The following is a 17,306-nucleotide window of genomic DNA, read 5'->3' on the forward strand; positions in this document are numbered from 1 at the left end:
CGTTATACACACACTCGCTGGAAACGTCGCAAGCATCGAGACCATGCCCTTCCCCCTACCTTAGTGTTCTGTACATGCGCTGTTCGTATTACACATGGAAAGTCACGACTACAGAGTGACTTCTCAATCACCGAAACCGCTTGCGACATCGGAGTCCTTGCAAACGGGCTGAAAAGAGCATTCACTGTCCATGTTGCTGAAGCGTCAGGGCGTTGTAAATAATAGGCAGTCGTAGAGCGATGCTCGGCACAAGGCGGCCGACGTCGGAGGGGTTGCGATAGCGGGGCAGGGAATACTGCTTCGTGGGGTAGCTTCACGAATCTTTGGCAAATCCTCGAGAGCGCGCAACCCCCTTTGTTGGATTCCAAGCATACTCAACTCATCATGACTGCCCACAATATTGTTGTCCTTGCCGGTAAGCCACATTTCCAAGTCCGTACAGCTGTGCGCTAATTCCATACAGGTGACGGTGTCGGCCCAGAGGTAGCAGCAGCCTTCGCACTTTCCCAATGCGCCTACTGACGCACACATCCAGGTCGTCGCTGAGGCGATGAAGATCCTCAAAGTCATCCAAAAACATACCGACAACACCTTCAACTTCAAAGAGCACCTTTTTGGAGGAGTAAGTTTCAAGCTATGACGTATGGGACTTGTCTTACTAGTTCTAGTGTTCGATAGATGCACACAACAATCCTCTCACGGATGAAGCCCTCGAAGCTGCAAAGTCGGCCGACGCCATCATCCTCGGTGCTGTCGGCGGGCCGGTACGACTCTACAACTCCACACTCACCCGACGCCATCTGACAACTTGTATAGAAATGGGGAACCGGCAAGGTGCGCCCTGAGCAGGGAATCTTGAAACTACGCAAAGAACTCGGTACCTTCGGAAACCTGCGGCCGTGTTTCTTCGCCTCCGACTCGCTCATCGACGGCTCACCCCTAAAAGCCGACAACGTTCGTGGCGTAAAGTTCAACATCATCCGCGAGTTGACTGGCGGTATATACTTTGGCGAGCGAAAAGAAGATGAGGGTGATGGCAAGGCCATGGACACAGAGCCTTATAGCGTCGAGGAGATTGAGCGCGTCGTACGGTTAGCGGGTAGTCTCGCGTCTGTCGAGGACCCGCCTGTCCCGGTATGGAGTCTGGACAAGGCAAACGTTCTGGCGACATCGAGATTATGGCGGAAAACCTTTGAGCGCATCATGAAGGAAGAGTACCCACAACTCGAGTCCGGCACCCACCTCATCGACTCGGCGGCTATGCTTATGATCAAGAGCCCAAGGGCACTGAATGGTGTCGTGGTAACGAGCAACTTGTTCGGCGACATCATCAGCGACGAAGCCAGTGTCATCCCTGGAAGTCTTGGTCTGCTTCCAAGTGCCAGCTTAGGTGGCATCCCAGACGGCAAGACCAAGCTTAACGGAATTTACGAGCCTATCCACGGTACGTTTTTTTTTTGTTGGCGCGCCGCTGCATCTACGCTTGCTTACAATCAATAGGTTCCGCACCCGATATCGCGGGCAAAGGCGTCGTCAACCCTATCGCAATGATCCTGTCCCTCAGCATGATGTTCAAGTACTCTTTATGTCAACCAGAGCTTGCGCTGAAGATCGATGAGGCCACCAAGATTGCCATCGACAACGGCATCCGAACACGCGATATCGGCGGAAAGTCAAGTACGGCCGAAGTCGGTGATGCGATCGCTGCGGAGCTAGAGAAACTTCTTTAGAAGTAGATTGGCCGCGAACAATATACCTCAATAAGCGTTAAGCGTGGACAATAGATCAGTGCATACGACCTCAACTAGCAACACGGAGAGGAGACACGTCTCGCTTCAATTCGGAGTGTTCACTCTTGTCATACATGTCAGGTCAAGCTCAAGATCTAGTATGTTTGAAAACACCAGGAGCAGTGACATTTTGCGGATCATGTCCGGGAGGGGTCCTCTTCGCGCTTCGAAATGTCTTTGCTGTTTTTTTGTGAACCCGAAGAATATCATATTTCAGCACAAGTTTACCATCGAGCTCATTGATGTGCGTCAGGATAACAAGATCGTTGTTCGTGGAAGACATGTCGTTGTCGGCACACAAGAAGGGATTGCCGATTACGTCCTTAGCGACGGCTTACTATTTACAGGGTAGCAGAGCATAAGTCGACGTTCATTAGCCGGCAAATCAACGTTGTGAAGCTGCTGGGCACATTGAAGTAAGTCAATGTCGAGCAAAAGTGCTCGTATACCAGTGTTACCAGCTGTCAATATCATCTTGTTCTATTGACTTGCCAAAATTGATCTTCCAAGCAGCAGTACCGAAGCAATACGTCCAGTGGTACGATATACATCATCTCTCAAACGTTCAATGTGGACAGATAAGCAGCTGAGAAGATGGATGCGTGAAAGCAATGGAGGGTGTCATCCTACACCTGTCTCTATCTCGGCCAGCGGAACTTCAGCCTTGAGTACGAAAGAGAAGACTTAGTCATCCTTGTGTACGCCTGTCTCATCCGTGCGCTGAACAGTATATACATTCAAGTATCCTACATTCCGATCGCCGAGTACGTGAACTCGTAGGATACAATTTAGCGACATATCAGTCTATCACTGCACAGCTGGACACAGCCTTCACTTAAGACAAGTATGCAGAGTGGGGGACTGGGTTCAATCATGTGCAGTAAAGCGCAGTAATTCCAGGTTTGAGATATGCAAGGTAACGACGCACGGGTTCATATCCGCTCTCTTCATCATTCTGCATCATATTCATAACGGCGTATACTGCAAAGAGTATGTTAGTCTGGACAAAACGACTCAGTTGCCGGATTTTAGACGGCCTATGCTGCACCTCAGAGAATAGGCTGCAGACTATGCCTCATTGCTTGGGACCGGAGGGTAAGACCATGAGATGGTGGGTGGGGAGGAGGAAAGCTGAGTGGTGGAAGTTCAGTGCTTGTGGATTTCATGGTCTGCCGAAGGAACTGAAACATATCACCTCAGCCGAGGCGCAATCAGTCACATGTTTCTTCGCGATTATTTTCTTGTATAGGTTTTGTGGCTCATTGGTACTCTACCTTGGTATCAGGGTGGAGGGTGATCTCGGACACACGGGTACCTAGTGGGTGGGACAGGCCTTAGGAATCTGGAACAGAGTGCTACGACAAAGCAGGCACACGCGACCTGACAAGCTGCAACGCTAAGGATACAACGGTGCCTTTTAATTCGAATGATGTGCTGCCAACGGTCGTGCGTATTCCCCAGCGGCTAGAAGTACTGGATACCGATGGGAGGGATGTTTTGCTATGCTTTTTTGAAAGAAGTCTCTAAATCGAGGGAAAATCCGACGCCAGGGTCTTCGAGATAGTGAAACCGACACAGTAAATTTTACATATTTTGTGTGGTTTGCTTCTCATGCAAGAGTGCAGCACACCTCTCGAGATGTTGAAGTACTGGGCAGAGCAGGTCCCTGAGTCTGTGGGCAGGATCACGGTGTTACGGATTTCGTGGGCGTCATAGCTGCGAGGCGCATCACAGTCAGTTGTAAGATTTGCTTTTTTACTTCAACGGCTTTACGGTATGTCATTGGCTCACACCAGATTCCAGGGCATCCCACAAACGCCCCGGTAGACAAGTCGAGTATAAAAAGTGGGCTCTAGTGAAGAGGTGTCCCGGGGGACCCGGGGAAGCGAGACAAGGAACATCTCGCCTGTCACTCACACTGGCGGCCCGCGATAGGTATCCGTGCAGATATCACTCTCCAATCGATAAGTTAGGTGGTGTCGAGGTGAAACACTCGGGCGGCTCGGGTTGGTGGAACTCGTTAGCTGTCCCACCAGGCGCTTCAAGGCAAGTCTGTGTTTGTCAGCCTGGGCCATGGAATGGCTGGTCTAAAATGGCGCGGGATTCTGCAATATCAGAAGTCTGGCTGAGATTGACGGGGTAGGTAATTTAGGAGCTGGGATGCTACAAACGGTTTTCTCGGGTCATGGGTGTTTCCAGTGAAATGGAACCAGGATGCTGTCAAATATACCGTATGATGATGCCACCCAGGCACGTCTTTTCTGTCACAGTTGACGATGACGCCCGGTTTGAGGCCACGGCGAGGAGAGCCGATGCCATGGTAGCGGCCAAGCAAGCGGCGTTCTCCTGAAAGTCCTCGTGGAACCTGCCAGAGTCTTGACATTATTCAGGAGACCCTCCTCGTATCACGCTGCGTCCAACAAAACTGAATTTGGAAGTCGTGCCTAGATGCCGCCTTCGATGCCCAGTGCCGATATTCCCGAGGCTGTATAACCAGTTCTGGTGCGGACGGATGCTTGGAAGCGTGTCACCAAGCTCCCCTGCAGCCTGCTGTGGGTACACGATGACACCCGGCCGGTTGAAATGGTGAAAAGCTAGACTCAGGTATAACAGTTGCGAAAGGCGGCAGGCGTCGCATGACGGCAGCCGCAGCCCGCTTCGACGGCATCTTGTGGCAAATTGTGTCGCGCAGCGCTGCATTTGTTGACGACCATGTATACAGCATCGGAGCCCGTAACGGAGAACAATCACAGAATGGGAAAGACAACACTACAGTGAAAGCAAATATCGGCAAGGATTATCACGCGCACGTGGTTAGATGAAGCGAGCGATCTTATCGATATGACTTGATGTCGTGCCGATGCATTCCCTGCACGTCAGCCCGAGAACCGAAGAATTCTGAAGATCTCTGATGGTGAAACAAGGGCCCTCGGGTTCTTTGCTAATCATCACAAGATGGAGTTTAAACAGCAGGCAGAATCTCGTATGTGATTCCCCCGCCCTAACGACCTTGGCAGAAACAAGCGCCGTTGCTACGCTCGAAAAAGCAAGACGTGAAACCAAGTCCGAAGCTCGTCAGCCAGGAACAGACAAAACACCTTTGCGGTGCTGAACGGAGCTGCTCCGAAACCCCACAGACTCCCGCGCTTCGCTGTTTCGAAACAGTAAGGCCAACTTCGTATCCGCACGCACGCGAGCTGGCCTTACGCACATTGGCCGCGGCCTGGTCAGGAGATGCCACTGCTGAGCAAATTCGACTAGCATGCTGGTCCCGCAACGGCCTCGAGGCGCTTGAGAGTGACCGTGCTAAACGGGAACGTAGACGAGCCCGACGGTAGTCTTGGTCAGTCGTCAGCAGATGATATAAAGGATGAAAGCCGCCCGATGTGGAAGAGGCCATCACTTCCAGTGACACACAGTCCCTCCTGACAAGCTAGCCTTCGTCGTCATTCATTCTACACTTCACTCTTTTGCATTCGAAAACGCTGGGTCGTCTTTTTCTTATTCACTGGACTTTTTTGTTGCTAAATAGGAAATACTTCTATACACTTCCTGTATTCACAGTGGAACATTGTCAACAGACCACCGTTGTGGAGCCACCAGCACTTGAAGTCTAGAAGTTCTTCATTTGATAACCCCCCAAAAGTCACTCTCTACGTACACGGTCTTTACGAATCCACCAACAAACTCAACCATGTACACAAACATATTTTCTGTTCTCGCCCTGGCTGGCGCTGCTCAGGCCCATATGTCCATGTACTACCCAGCTCCTCTAGGAGGCGCTCCTTCCATCAACCCACAATCTACGGAGCTAGATCCACAGTTCAACTATCCGCTTGGCTGCTGCGGCCCCGATGGCGGTGACAGCAAGCCCTCTCCTGGCCTTTGCCGTGGCCATCTCGACAAGTTCGACACCGAGGATGCCACTGTTACCTGGCAGCCTGGTCAAGACGCCTACTTCCAACTCACCGACTACGACTACGACCCCGAGGCACCTGGCGGCACCCACTACGGAGGCTCTTGCCAGGTTGGCTTCTCCACCGACAAGGGAAAGACATGGAAGATGGCCGCCTCATACCACGGCGCTTGCCCGCATGCCACCGAGGATGGATCTCCCGAGGCCCAGACCTTCGACTTCAAAGTCCCCACCAACATGCCAGAAGGCGATGCCATCTTCATCTGGGTCTGGCTCAACCGTGAGCACGAGGCCTTCGAAAACTGTGCCAAGGTCCACATCGGTGGATCCGGTTCCGGCTCTGGCTCTGGCGATACCAGTGAGCCCAGTGAACCATCACAGTCTGCAACTCAGCCCGAACAACCCGCTTACTCTGAGACTGAGCCCGAAGAGACTCCCGAGCCAACCTACGCACAGCCTGAGGCACCTGCTGAGGACGAAGAGGAAGAAGATGATGGTGAGCGATACGAGCAGCCACCGGCCCCTACTCCTGTTGAGAACGGCCCACCGGCTGTTGTCGTTACCACCGTTGTAGCGACCACCATCTACGAGCAATACCAGGCTACAGAGACACCCACAGCCGAGCAGAGCGACAACTCTGATCGTGGTCACTGGTGGAACCGTCCTCACAAGGAGGTCAAGGCGAACACCCGCCGCTATGCAGTAGACGGTTCGAGCTGTGAGTGCCGCCGCGACGAGCTTACTCTCGCAGCCCGTTGCGCTTGCGATTCTGCCAACAAGGCCATTGAACGCAAGGCTCTGCGCATGCATCGCCGTACTTTCTACAAGCGTGTCGATGCTTGCGACTGGAACTCTGCTCCTGCCATGGAGGTCTCGTACTATACTCCCGATGCCAACTGCGCACCCGGTGCCAAGGACCGCATGCCGGAGAGCGACACTTTCGAGCTAGGCTGGGACGTTAACTGCGGTGTCGTCGAGGGCCAGAGCGAGTATGAGATCAAGATGATGAGCTGCGACATGTACGGTTAGGTGTGTCGGTTTAAGTCCATATTTCCTCATACCTTATCTTTCACTTCTTCACTTTCGTTCATCATGTTCCTGAACGCTGGGATACGTTTTACTTCTTCTTAAAGCACAGTGGGGATCACCCTATGCTCCCAAACTTTTACACACTAGATTCGGGATGGATTGGCGTTTTCGTCACACATGGGAGGCTTCACGACGTTCACGCACATAACTTATGACGGTTGGGCTGCGTCAGAGCCTGAAGGGACACATTGTAGAGCCCTGGCAACACTGCAAACAATTGATCACTTTCGCAACTAAACAGACTTCACATTTATGAATTCGTGCACTGATACTTATTACAATTACTTCATTGGCGACTACTCAAGGTTCTACAGTCATCCTATTGGGTGCAAACCAGGAGAAATATCATTGCTACACTCGTGCCAGATTGAGGGACAGAGGAGCATCTAAGACGATTGTCCACCCTTCCTGCCGGCCTCCTTAGCCTTCTCACTGCCGGGCTCGAAACTGCCAGATGAGGCCTTGCCGCCCATAGAGGCGATGTCGTGTTCTGTAGTCATGTCAATCCTAGCTATTTAGTATACAAATGTACACTTACGCTTGTCAGCATCCATAGATGCGAAACCGCCGCTATGGGGGTGCTCTCCACCTTTCTGTGCTGCGGCCTTGACTTCGTCCTTGGGACGGTTCGCAAAGTTTCCGGGGTTGTCGTTGCCAGATATTGCTTGGTTTGTGCGAGTGGGTTGAGACGGGTATTTATATGTGATAAGGTCGATAGTCGTCTCGGATTAGAAAGATGCTGCTGTGCTCACCAGTAACCTATCGACTGAGCACTTTATATGCCAAGATCTCGAGGTCAGGATCGTGTATATGTCGTCAGTGCTCCGTCACAACAATTCGCATATTACTATGATGAAATTGCATCTTTGTTCGACGGCTACATCACACGTAGCCCAGACATCCAGCCACATGCAATTTACCCGCATCCACATAGTTGCGTACAACGCGGTGCTTCGCCTCGGCTATGTCATGATGGTAGTGAATGACACAAGAAAAAGCCTCTCGCGGTACTCAATGTCGTAGTGGAGAGGCTGACGACATGACGTGACCATTTCGTTAGTCGCTAGCACGGACGCGTCTCATGGATCGCGTTGATGATCGATTATCGGACCATGGTGGACGCTTTGGATGGAGTGTAGACAAGCAAATGGTCGCAGGTATATTTGTATTATGTAGATGTAAGTGTCATGAGATTAGGATGATAGTCCTGAACAACTCGTGCGTGTGATGTGCGCTAGGCCGATTCCGAGACGTCACGTGACAGCGCGAAAGCGCGCAAAAGGTCAGATAGATCTAAATAGGGCGATACTCCTAGGTGGAACAAGCCAATACACTTCCTTGAAGGGAATGCTGAGGTTTATGGGAACTGGAGAGCGGATGAGACATATGAGCATGGCTGGTGAGAGCGTAGACTGGTGGGAAGATTCGATTGCATACACCTGCGTGGTATGACCACGAGTTCGCGCTCTAACGTATTTGAGAAACACAATAAATACATTTCAACATGGATAGCGGGCAACAATAGACACGAAAGAGCTTGACTGATGAGTCCCAAACAACGCCAGCATCCAAGTCATCATCGTAACCAAGTGACTCCAATATACACCGCCGGAAATACACCCTCTTGACCCCATATTTTCATTGGGATCTCCATATACCCAAGTCTGATCCCAACCTCGCGACCGGTACCTCGTATCCAAGACCCTTCATAGCACGTACAATAGGAGGCCAGGTATTCTATTCCTGTGTCTTTCCCCCACCCATGCGCTCGATGTTGGACAGTAACCTGCTCTTCCCACCACTTTGACTCCGGTTCAAACCGGGAGCACCTTGGAACTTAAGGCCACCTGGTGCGCGAAGTCCTGATGGTTTAGCGATTCCACTGCCGGTGCGCTCGTTCATGGCACCTAGACGGTCACCCATCGCACTGCCGGGACGTCCACCGCCCAGTGCGGATCCGGGGCGTGAGGCACCGGGGCCACCGGCCAGGAAACCCGTGTTGCGCATTGCTTGCTGAGGCGGCGCTTGTTGTTGGGGGGCGGCAGGTGGTGCGGAAGCCATTTGTGAGCGGCGAAGGTCTTCTTGTTGCATCTCTTCCATCTTTTCTCCGCACATGGAAAGCATCTGTTCGGCGGCCGCTACGAGCTCGCCTTTCTCGATGCGCTCAGCTTCAAGGTCTTCAACAAGGGTATCGTGGGATTTGCGAAGAGACTGAAGTTCCGACTGAAGCCCGGCGAGTCTAGCCTTGAGGTTCTCGATTTCAGCTCTCTGCGCTTCTAGCATTTGAGCGTCTTCGGCGTTTCGTGTGGTCTTTGAGGGAGACGCTCCTTGGCTCTCGTCCCTGGAGTCATGCTGGCCTGGATTGATCCTACTGAAAGTGTTGTCACGCTTCTTCTCTGCGTCTTCCACTTGCCCTTCGAGACTAGCAATCTGCGCCCGAAGCTCTTTGCATTTTTCGTCGGCCTTCTTCTGGTAATTGTCCTTGAGGGCTTTGATCTTCTTCTCGTGTTTAGCCTTGTAGGCTGTGTGTAGGTCGCGTGCAATCTCATTGACCTTCTCGGCAATAGCAGATTGGCATTCAAGTTCTGAGTAAACCTTCTTGTTCTCATCGCCGTCATCGTTGTTGATGAAAGTCGTCATGTCGACGTTCTTGCTTTCAGCCTCGATGACCTTGGTTTCAAGCTCAGACGAGCGGCTCTCTGCATCATCAGCACGCTTCTCTGCATCGGCCAACCTCGCTAGGAGATCTTCGCGCTCAGCGTCGTTGCGTGCCATCTCAGCCTGGACGTCCTGCAGCAGTTTCTGGACCTCTTCGCCTTTTGATTTCCAGTCAACCATTTGTGTCTCTGCATATTCGCGAGCTGAGCGTTCGTCACGGACGGTCTCTTGGGCTTCGCCAACTCGGCGTTCAGCATCGGCGATAGCTTTGGAAAGAGCGTCGATCTCAGCCTCTTTTCCAGACAAGCTGGCGGTGAGAGACGACACCTGAGACTGAAACTGGGACTTTACAGACTCAAGCTCTCGGATGGTGACAGTAGGTAGCGATCGTGGTGTAGGCGGTGGAGGCAGCTCAAAATCCAACAAATTCAACATTTGGCTTCTCTGGCTTGGTGTTGCAGGTACTTGCGATCCACCCTTGGCCGGCGATCGCTGGTCTCGGTAATAGGAGCGGAGATTTGGCTCTGTAATAGACTTGCTAGGCGAATTGCGCCCGCGTCCGGGTGACGCACGGCGGGATGAAGAGAAGGATTCAATCTGGGCGGTAAAGTCCAAGAGTAAATTTGTGGTATCGTTATCGTTATACGCGCGCCGTGGCGTGGGACTGGGAGTGCGTTCCGAGCGGCGGACCGTAGAGGGTGTCATTTGAGGGCGAGCGCGAGGTGTAGCCTTTCAAACTGTTAGTATCCTACGTGAGATCAACAGCACATGGACTTACATCTGGCATGCCGCTCTTTGTTGGGCTCTGTTTCAGGGATGCGAATTTCGTCATATCGATCCCCGGCATCTCTGAGAAGTTGCTGAAGCAGGTATCATCGATGTCCAAGGATGTTGGCTCTGGCCCGTCTGGATTGAAGTCCGTGTTGTCCATGCTCAGATCGATCTCAAATTCGTGGCCCCGAGATGTTCGCTTTCTGGGTGTCTCGCGTGTTTTAAAGTTGCTATCCTCCATGAACTTCATCGCGGTAGTCAAGCCCTCGTTGTCGCGGAGCGGAGACTCTTGGTGAGAAGAGGCCGGTCGCTTTGACGGTGTGACCGATGTTTGCCGCTGATGTGTATGGGTTGGCTTGCGCTGGACCGTTTCGGGCGAAGGTACGCGTGACGATTTCGAGGGCGATTGGCTTTTGTAGGAGTGGCTACTCATTGCGGACTCGCGTCGCTCGGTAGCAATCTCCTTGATGGGCGAGATGTTCTTCTGGGGAGTCTGTCGATCCGCACTGCCAGTTTTAAGTGCCGGGTCTTCAAAGTCGTCCATCAAATTCTTTGCTGGCAGTGTCTTCATTGGGCTTGTGCGCTCCTTCAACCCAAATTTCTTCTCGGGAGACACTCTGAAAGCGGATTGGGGCACGCTGTCCTCAAAGTCTATTAGCGGCTTCACCGGTGTGGCTGCTGCTCCAGGGGCAATGTTCTCCTGGTCTTGGACTCCGATGTGTTCGACGAAAGGCGACGAGGGCGGATCGTTGTACGCCATATCAATATCGTCGACGATGATGTTGTCAGAGTAAGTATTGAGCTTCTCCGGCGAAAGATTCGACATTGGTTCCGCCATGTTTGCGATTAGGGAAATGCGGTGTCTGGTGTTCGCCGGAGCGCGCAATTGTGTGTTGTGGTTGCTTGTTTACAGTCCGTGCGCGCTGGTTGCCCCTTCCCCATCCGGTATCCCCCGTTTTGGCCGAACCCCAACCACCATCTGCGGCGCAGTATGTATGTTGCAAGTACCGTCATCGCGAAACAACAGGACGTTACATTATGCTACTCAAATCCACACAGACAAATCTATTACCAAAGCTTCGTGTCTTGCATGTTTATGCACGTCATTGCAACCAAATATGTGATGTATTTCAGTAGTTAATTGCTCCTCGTAATGCACCCGCCAATCTTTGATACTCTTTCAACAGCTCGTCAACCTCCTTTAACTTCAACTCCTGGGCATCTTTGGCTTCCAGAAAGCGCTTCGCTGGTGGTGTGGTCTTCTTTAGTTGCTCCAAAGCCGCGATCGCCCTTGCACCCTTTTCATCTACTGGTGGCAACTCGTTCGTGGCTGTACGACTGAGTGGTTCTGGGGAAGGCGATGCTTTCGCTTGTTCCTGGCCCGGTGAGGGGAGAACAGGTGTGCTATTATTGCTTACAGCGCGCGCAAAGCGAGGCAGTACATTCATGCTGGGAAAGCGGTTTAAGGGGTTGAAGTTGTTGCCCATATTGCGCAGAGAATCCACCGCGGAGGTGTTGCTCGGTGTTGGAGGATCTGCCTTGATCGGAGCTGGCGACGGTGTCTTCTCCTCTACGCTCTGGCCTGGGGCGAATGCAACGCGTCGCCCACTGTTGCTACCGCCGGACTTGGTAGAATCGACGCTGCGATCTCTGATCTGCCTCCTACCAGCAAAGAGATCAGCCATCTTGGCATCGAGTCCTCTGCTAATTGGAGCCTCTGTTGGCTCATCACCCTGCACTGAACTTGCTGCACTGACACTCAAGCTGTCTTCATCGCGCTCTGCGCGAGTTGGGGAGCTCACGAGCTTCCTTGCATCTTCCAGTGTCTTGGGAAGTACTGGCTGTTCTTGCACAGGGCCATCGGGATTCTTCTCCTTTAGACCACCAAAGAAGAATTTGAAGCTGGTGTCCAAGGTGTTGTTGATTCTCCCAAGTGCCTGGTCAGCAGAATCAAGAATCGAGTCCCGAACGGCATCAGAGGCAGCCTCGATCTTGTTGGTCTGTGTTTGAATAAGGTTACTCAAGCGACGCTGAGCTTTAGTGGTCGTTGGGCTGGAGGGTTCTTTGGGAATTGTCTTGGAGATGGGCGTGGCTGGGGTCTGGATGAGATCTGGCGCATCCGAAAGTCCAAGAGACATTGGGGTGATCTCGGATTTGGGAGTTGAAGGTCTGGAATCTGGTTTTGCGGGAGTGACTTCGTCGGCGCGCAACGAAGAAAGATCGACGGTTTCCAGGAATGAGATGGCTGCCTCGAGATTAACCAAGCAATATGCAGTTTCACCATCCATGCGAGTTGAACCGCGGAAACGATGGATGAAGTTTAGATCGCTAATTACGTTCAAGTTGACGGGTGGCATAGTAATGAGGGCGTAAATGAGGGTTGGCAGGATTTCATCAGCAGACGAGGTCGAAGGGAATATCTTGGACAGAGCTTCGACAATGGACTTGTGTGCAGCAGTCAAATGTTGGACCTTGCCCAGCGGGTACTTCTCCTCATTCATCTTTAGGATGTCTTCGCGTGCTGCAGATAGGTACTCGCGAATCTCGGGCTCCTTCTCCTTGGCTTTCTGGCGCTCTTCCTCGGTCAACTCCTCGCCAGTCATCAGGAGTTCCTTTAGACCAATGCCCACGAGGGATAGAGCAGCTGTGCGTGATCTGAGTTTATGATCCCTTTCCTCGTCATCAGTACTCCTGTGCCGCCATATCCTCTGGTAGACCTTCTCGCATACGGCGCGCTCGACGGCCTCTTCTAGTGCGGACCGCTTGAGCTCGAGCGACCTGCGCGCTTTCTTGCGGTCGGCCATTTCAGTGGCACTGAGCATTTGTTGTTCCCCTGACGGGTCGCTACCCTTTCTTATCGACGATGGCTTGCTCGACGAAGCCGACGCTTTCTTCGCATTCGCGACATAGTTGTCGCTCGTTAGGCGAGCAGAGAGAGTGGCTATGTGTGTGCTTATCTTCGCGGAGGCGCGTCCGTAGAAGTCTTGGAAGAGGTCGGCGAGAGCTTCGGCGGACAGAGGGGTGGGATGCACTTTGGCTGTGAGGGATTCGAGGAATCTAAGGGTGTTACTATCAGAGGACGATGCATGCTATGGGCAGCAGTAGGTACCTCTCGGTCAAGCTACGGATCTCGATAGGCAGCTCCTCGAAAGTGTCGGGCACTTTGGGCTCTTCGCTGTCTTGGTGCTCGTCCTCGTCCTCCTTCTTTGCAAACACGTCGCCGTCGGGGTTCTCGTCTTCCTCGGGCACCATGGCAGCCTTTAGCGGATCGAGCATGTCTGACGCAGTCGGTCCTTGCAGCGTATTCGCTCGGCTGCGCGAGAGGGGGCTCTTGGGGGCAGAGTCGAGGCGCGTGAAGGAGCGTGAGGGATGCAAGTTTCTAGGCCGGTCGGCCATGGTGTTATTGCTGCAGAAGGTCTAATGGAAATCTAAAAGTGTCGTGTGCCTGCATTGGAAGGAGGCTGCTGTGAAACGGTGCGTGGACGAAGCGCATGCGTTCACGTCATGCGGCAGCACGGCACTTCCGAGGGAACCGAAAGTCGCGGGTGAGCACTTGAGCAATGTGTTGAACGATTGTGCTTACTAGCGGGTGACGGAAGCGGGCGACAGGGCGAAGAGGCGCCGTCTTGGTGGTGATGGAGCTATGGGGGAGCTCCCCGCACGGCGCGCACGTGAAAAGGAGCTGGGCAGGCCTGGGGTCAAGTGAACCATCGATCGTCATCGATGTCCGACGGAGGCAGCCATCTCAGTTGGCGCCTGCTAACGCCTCCTCTGCGCAGGTTGCTCGTTGCAACTCCCTCTCTTACAACCAGAGATCCACCATGCGACGCCCAAGACCCTGCCCCTCCGCCTCGCGCGTGGCCGCTTCCTTCCTGCTGTCGTTCGTCGCCGCAAGCGTTGCGAGCGCGGCCGACATGCCCGTGATGCCGCCGCCGCCTCTCCCGCACAGCACTCCCCACGCCGACAAGGACTTTACGCTGCGCCACATCTTCCACCACGGCACCTACAAATACCCCGAGCTGCACCGGCGACTCGATGTTCCAGAGCACGCCGCAGTATGGACCGCCCACGACGACGAAGCGGCCAGTCGCGAGCCCGTGCCGCGGTTGCGCGTCAAGTCCGAGGCCATGAGCATACAGCGTCTGGCCGATAGGAGCAAGGAGACCATCACCGGCATACTAGAATGGGGCCGCATCACTGGGAGAGGCGTGGAGCTGCCGGAAGAAGACTGGACTATCGACGAGATTGCAGGCCCCAACGTGACGGACCGCGAGACCGTCCTGAGCTTCGCACGCATGGCCTCGGACGCCTACATACTCGAACCCGGCACGGGCGAGTGGGAGCCTGTTGGCGGCGGCTTCAACTACACAGAAGACTTTGGCTGGGAATCCGACGGTCTGCGCGGGCACATCTTCGCCGACACCGAGAACTCGACAGTCGTCATAGGCTTGAAGGGCACGTCGCCTGCCATGTTCGATGGTTCCGAAACCACTACCAACGACAAGATCAACGATAACCTGTTCTTCAGCTGCTGCTGCGGTCAGGGGGGACAGTACTTGTGGCGACAGGTCTGTGACTGTCAAACGTCGGCCTACACCTGCAACTCTACCTGTCTAGTCACTGCGCTGCGAGAGAAGAACCGCTACTACTACGCTGCACAGGACCTCTACCACAATGTCACAGCACTGTATCCGGATGCTGAGATCTGGATGTCCGGACACTCCCTAGGTGGTTCTGTTTCGTCCTTTCTTTCCCTTACATTTGGACATCCGGCCGTCACCTTCGAGGCTGTGCCCGAAGCCATGCCAGCGTCACGTCTCGGGCTACCCGTTCCCCCTGGCCACCAAATCGGTTCACTACAGCAGCGCAAGTTCACCGGTGGTTTTCACTTTGGGCATACCGCAGACCCCATATACATGGGAGCGTGTAATCAGGCCACCAGCGCCTGCACCATTGGTGGATATGCTCTGCAGAGTGTCTGTCACACCGGGCAGAAATGTGTATACGATACAGTCAAAGACTTCGGCTGGCGCATGGGCATCGGCACCCACAAGATTGTCGAAGTCATCCGAGACGTTATACTCAAGTACGATGCGCCTCCTAAATGTGAGGCTTACGTTGATTGCACTGACTGCTATATGTGGGAGTACTTTGACAGCAACGGCACCGAGACTACTACTACCAGGAGCTCAAAGCCGACAGCCACATCAACATCAACCAGGTCCAGTCGCACAAGAACTGAAACTTGCAAGACGCCAGGTTGGTGGGGCTGTCTTGACGAGGATTCCACGACCAGATCACACACCAAGACTACGATTACGACGACATCATCGACCTCGACGTGTAAGACACCCGGTTGGTTTGGCTGTAAAGATGAGGACACGACATCTACAACCATGACAATCACTACCACACCTGCTCCAGCACCTACTGTCACAACAACCTCGGCGACACCTACCTCTACCTCATCGTGCAAGTATCCAGGCTGGTTTGGCGGCTGCCTCGACGGTGACGAGCCGCCTGCAAAGACACATCACACACCCAAGCCAACACCCACAGCTACCCCGACCAGCACGTCATGCACATCCGAAGGCTTCTTTGGGCTCATATGTTATGACAGGTCGAAGAAACACGGGAAGACGACTTCAGAATCTCCTGTGACAGAGAGAATGGAAATGTAGAGACGCAAGGTAGGAAGTGACTAGGCAATATTATTTTGACTTTATGGTTCAAGTGTAAAGGAGGCGTAAAGGAAGGCATTATATCCAGGCGCATGGGTTCTTACTTAGGCATTTAGATGCATCGCAAATTCATACAACATCGTTCAATACAAACAATACATACATCACGATATGCCGTCTATTTTTGGCGACTGGTGACGGTGATGCGGAGATAGCGGGAATGCATGTTCGGTAGGTTCTCTTCGGCAGCACCGCGGACCGCTCATGTATGCAGACAAGCTTCTGTTTGACACCTTGGTCTAGAGAAGCCCCTTGTGAGGCATTGGTGGCTATTTGTGCCGAAATTTAAATATCGCTCAACGGCTCTAGTCTTTGGCCGGACGGTGTTATTCAAACAAGTCGAACATGTCACGAGCGCGCGGCATGTCGTACCGAGTGGTCGCGTCATACGCGGTATGCAGAAACACGCCATTTTGAACGTGACATCCACCCGGCTGCAGATGATGTATTCCTTGATCCTGTGCAGAGCTGCAATGTTTGTGGATTTCAGACACGTATCGAGCGAGTTGGGCAGTACTCGTAGTGTCCGAACCATGTGGCAGTACGAACTACGGATCTGCAGCCCGAACAGCATGCGCAACCAGGATCTAGCCAGAGCACGATGCCTGCTTGGTCGCCATTGGCGGCTGATGTCGTTGGCGCGACAAAGTGGCGGTCTGGGTTTGGTGGCAGAAGCTGTCCATCAGTCGCTCTAGAAGATGTGAAGCAGCCGAATCGCCTCGCGCGTGCTATCTAGCATCCCCACCTACCCTTTCGGCAAAGAGCGACGGCGAGTTTCCTGGATGCAGACGTAGCCTCCTCCTCTGCACGGTTCTCGGGTGCTGATCGTCAATGTAAGGGTCCCCGAGCGTCTTGCGGTGGGGCCTGTCGAGAGGTTTCAGGATTGCATGCTGGCTACCGGCGCGCGCGGATGCCCACAACAGGTTTCTGCGAGGACTTGAGGCAGTATCTCGGTGTGTTGCCCTCGATCAGGTGCACCGCAGGGCTGGCCACAGCGGACGTGGTGGGAGAAGTCAGACAGTCGTTGCGGCGTCTCGCAGCCGTTGGCCTGGCCGGTGACGCTAGATTCGCAAATGTCGCAATAGACCAGGGGCCGGTCGACGATAGCCCATACAGCTGACAAGGCGGTTTTAGCATGCGATTGTCGGGCCCAGAGCAGGCCAGCTAGTCGTCGTAGCCGTGCCTTGGAAGTGGCTTTTTCGTCGATTCCTCTTAAGTTGCTCGATCGCCGATACAGCAGCTTCTGTCTCCTCGATCTTTCCGCTCTCCGCCCCGTCTCGTTCGCCCCTCCGCTGGGCCTGTCGTCCGTTTCCGCTCTCTTGTCAGCCCTACCGGCTAGAG

At 53.5% G+C, this 17,306-nt stretch overlaps 6 protein-coding genes across 6 annotated transcripts; 3 read left to right on the top strand and 3 right to left on the bottom strand.

Moving 5' to 3' along the window:
- Window positions 1-384: 384 nt before the first annotated feature.
- J4E87_005763 (uncharacterized protein) lies at window positions 385-1,730 on the top strand (the record flags this gene model as incomplete). The annotated part of the gene is made up of 6 exons (XM_049377370.1): window positions 385-415; window positions 464-483; window positions 536-622; window positions 669-764; window positions 817-1,444; window positions 1,501-1,730. The coding sequence occupies 6 exons, from the start codon at window positions 385-387 to the stop codon at window positions 1,728-1,730; spliced, it is 1,092 nt and encodes a 363-aa protein (XP_049232996.1).
- Window positions 1,731-5,484: 3,754 nt separating this feature from the next.
- On the top strand, window positions 5,485-6,735 carry J4E87_005764 (uncharacterized protein; the record flags this gene model as incomplete). The annotated part of the gene is made up of 1 exon (XM_049377371.1): window positions 5,485-6,735. One exon carries the CDS (start codon window positions 5,485-5,487, stop codon window positions 6,733-6,735), a length of 1,251 nt encoding a protein of 416 aa, XP_049232997.1.
- A 446-nt stretch (window positions 6,736-7,181) lies between these two features.
- On the bottom strand, window positions 7,182-7,721 carry J4E87_005765 (uncharacterized protein; the record flags this gene model as incomplete). The annotated part of the gene is made up of 3 exons (XM_049377372.1): window positions 7,182-7,285; window positions 7,334-7,517; window positions 7,716-7,721. 3 exons carry the CDS (start codon window positions 7,719-7,721, stop codon window positions 7,182-7,184), a joined length of 294 nt encoding a protein of 97 aa, XP_049232998.1.
- Window positions 7,722-8,532: 811 nt separating this feature from the next.
- Window positions 8,533-11,062, bottom strand: J4E87_005766 (uncharacterized protein; the record flags this gene model as incomplete). The annotated part of the gene is made up of 2 exons (XM_049377373.1): window positions 8,533-10,182; window positions 10,232-11,062. The coding sequence occupies 2 exons, from the start codon at window positions 11,060-11,062 to the stop codon at window positions 8,533-8,535; spliced, it is 2,481 nt and encodes an 826-aa protein (XP_049232999.1).
- A 292-nt stretch (window positions 11,063-11,354) lies between these two features.
- On the bottom strand, window positions 11,355-13,620 carry J4E87_005767 (uncharacterized protein; the record flags this gene model as incomplete). Its single annotated transcript, XM_049377374.1, has 2 exons — window positions 11,355-13,281; window positions 13,334-13,620. 2 exons carry the CDS (start codon window positions 13,618-13,620, stop codon window positions 11,355-11,357), a joined length of 2,214 nt encoding a protein of 737 aa, XP_049233000.1.
- A 425-nt stretch (window positions 13,621-14,045) lies between these two features.
- Window positions 14,046-15,466, top strand: J4E87_005768 (uncharacterized protein; the record flags this gene model as incomplete). Its single annotated transcript, XM_049377375.1, has 2 exons — window positions 14,046-15,330; window positions 15,396-15,466. 2 exons carry the CDS (start codon window positions 14,046-14,048, stop codon window positions 15,464-15,466), a joined length of 1,356 nt encoding a protein of 451 aa, XP_049233001.1.
- Window positions 15,467-17,306: the final 1,840 nt, after the last annotated feature.

Source organism: Alternaria ethzedia (genome assembly GCF_023757985.1).
Source record: "Alternaria ethzedia strain BMP 0044 chromosome Unknown scaffold_12, whole genome shotgun sequence".
Taxonomy (NCBI): domain Eukaryota; kingdom Fungi; phylum Ascomycota; class Dothideomycetes; order Pleosporales; family Pleosporaceae; genus Alternaria; species Alternaria ethzedia.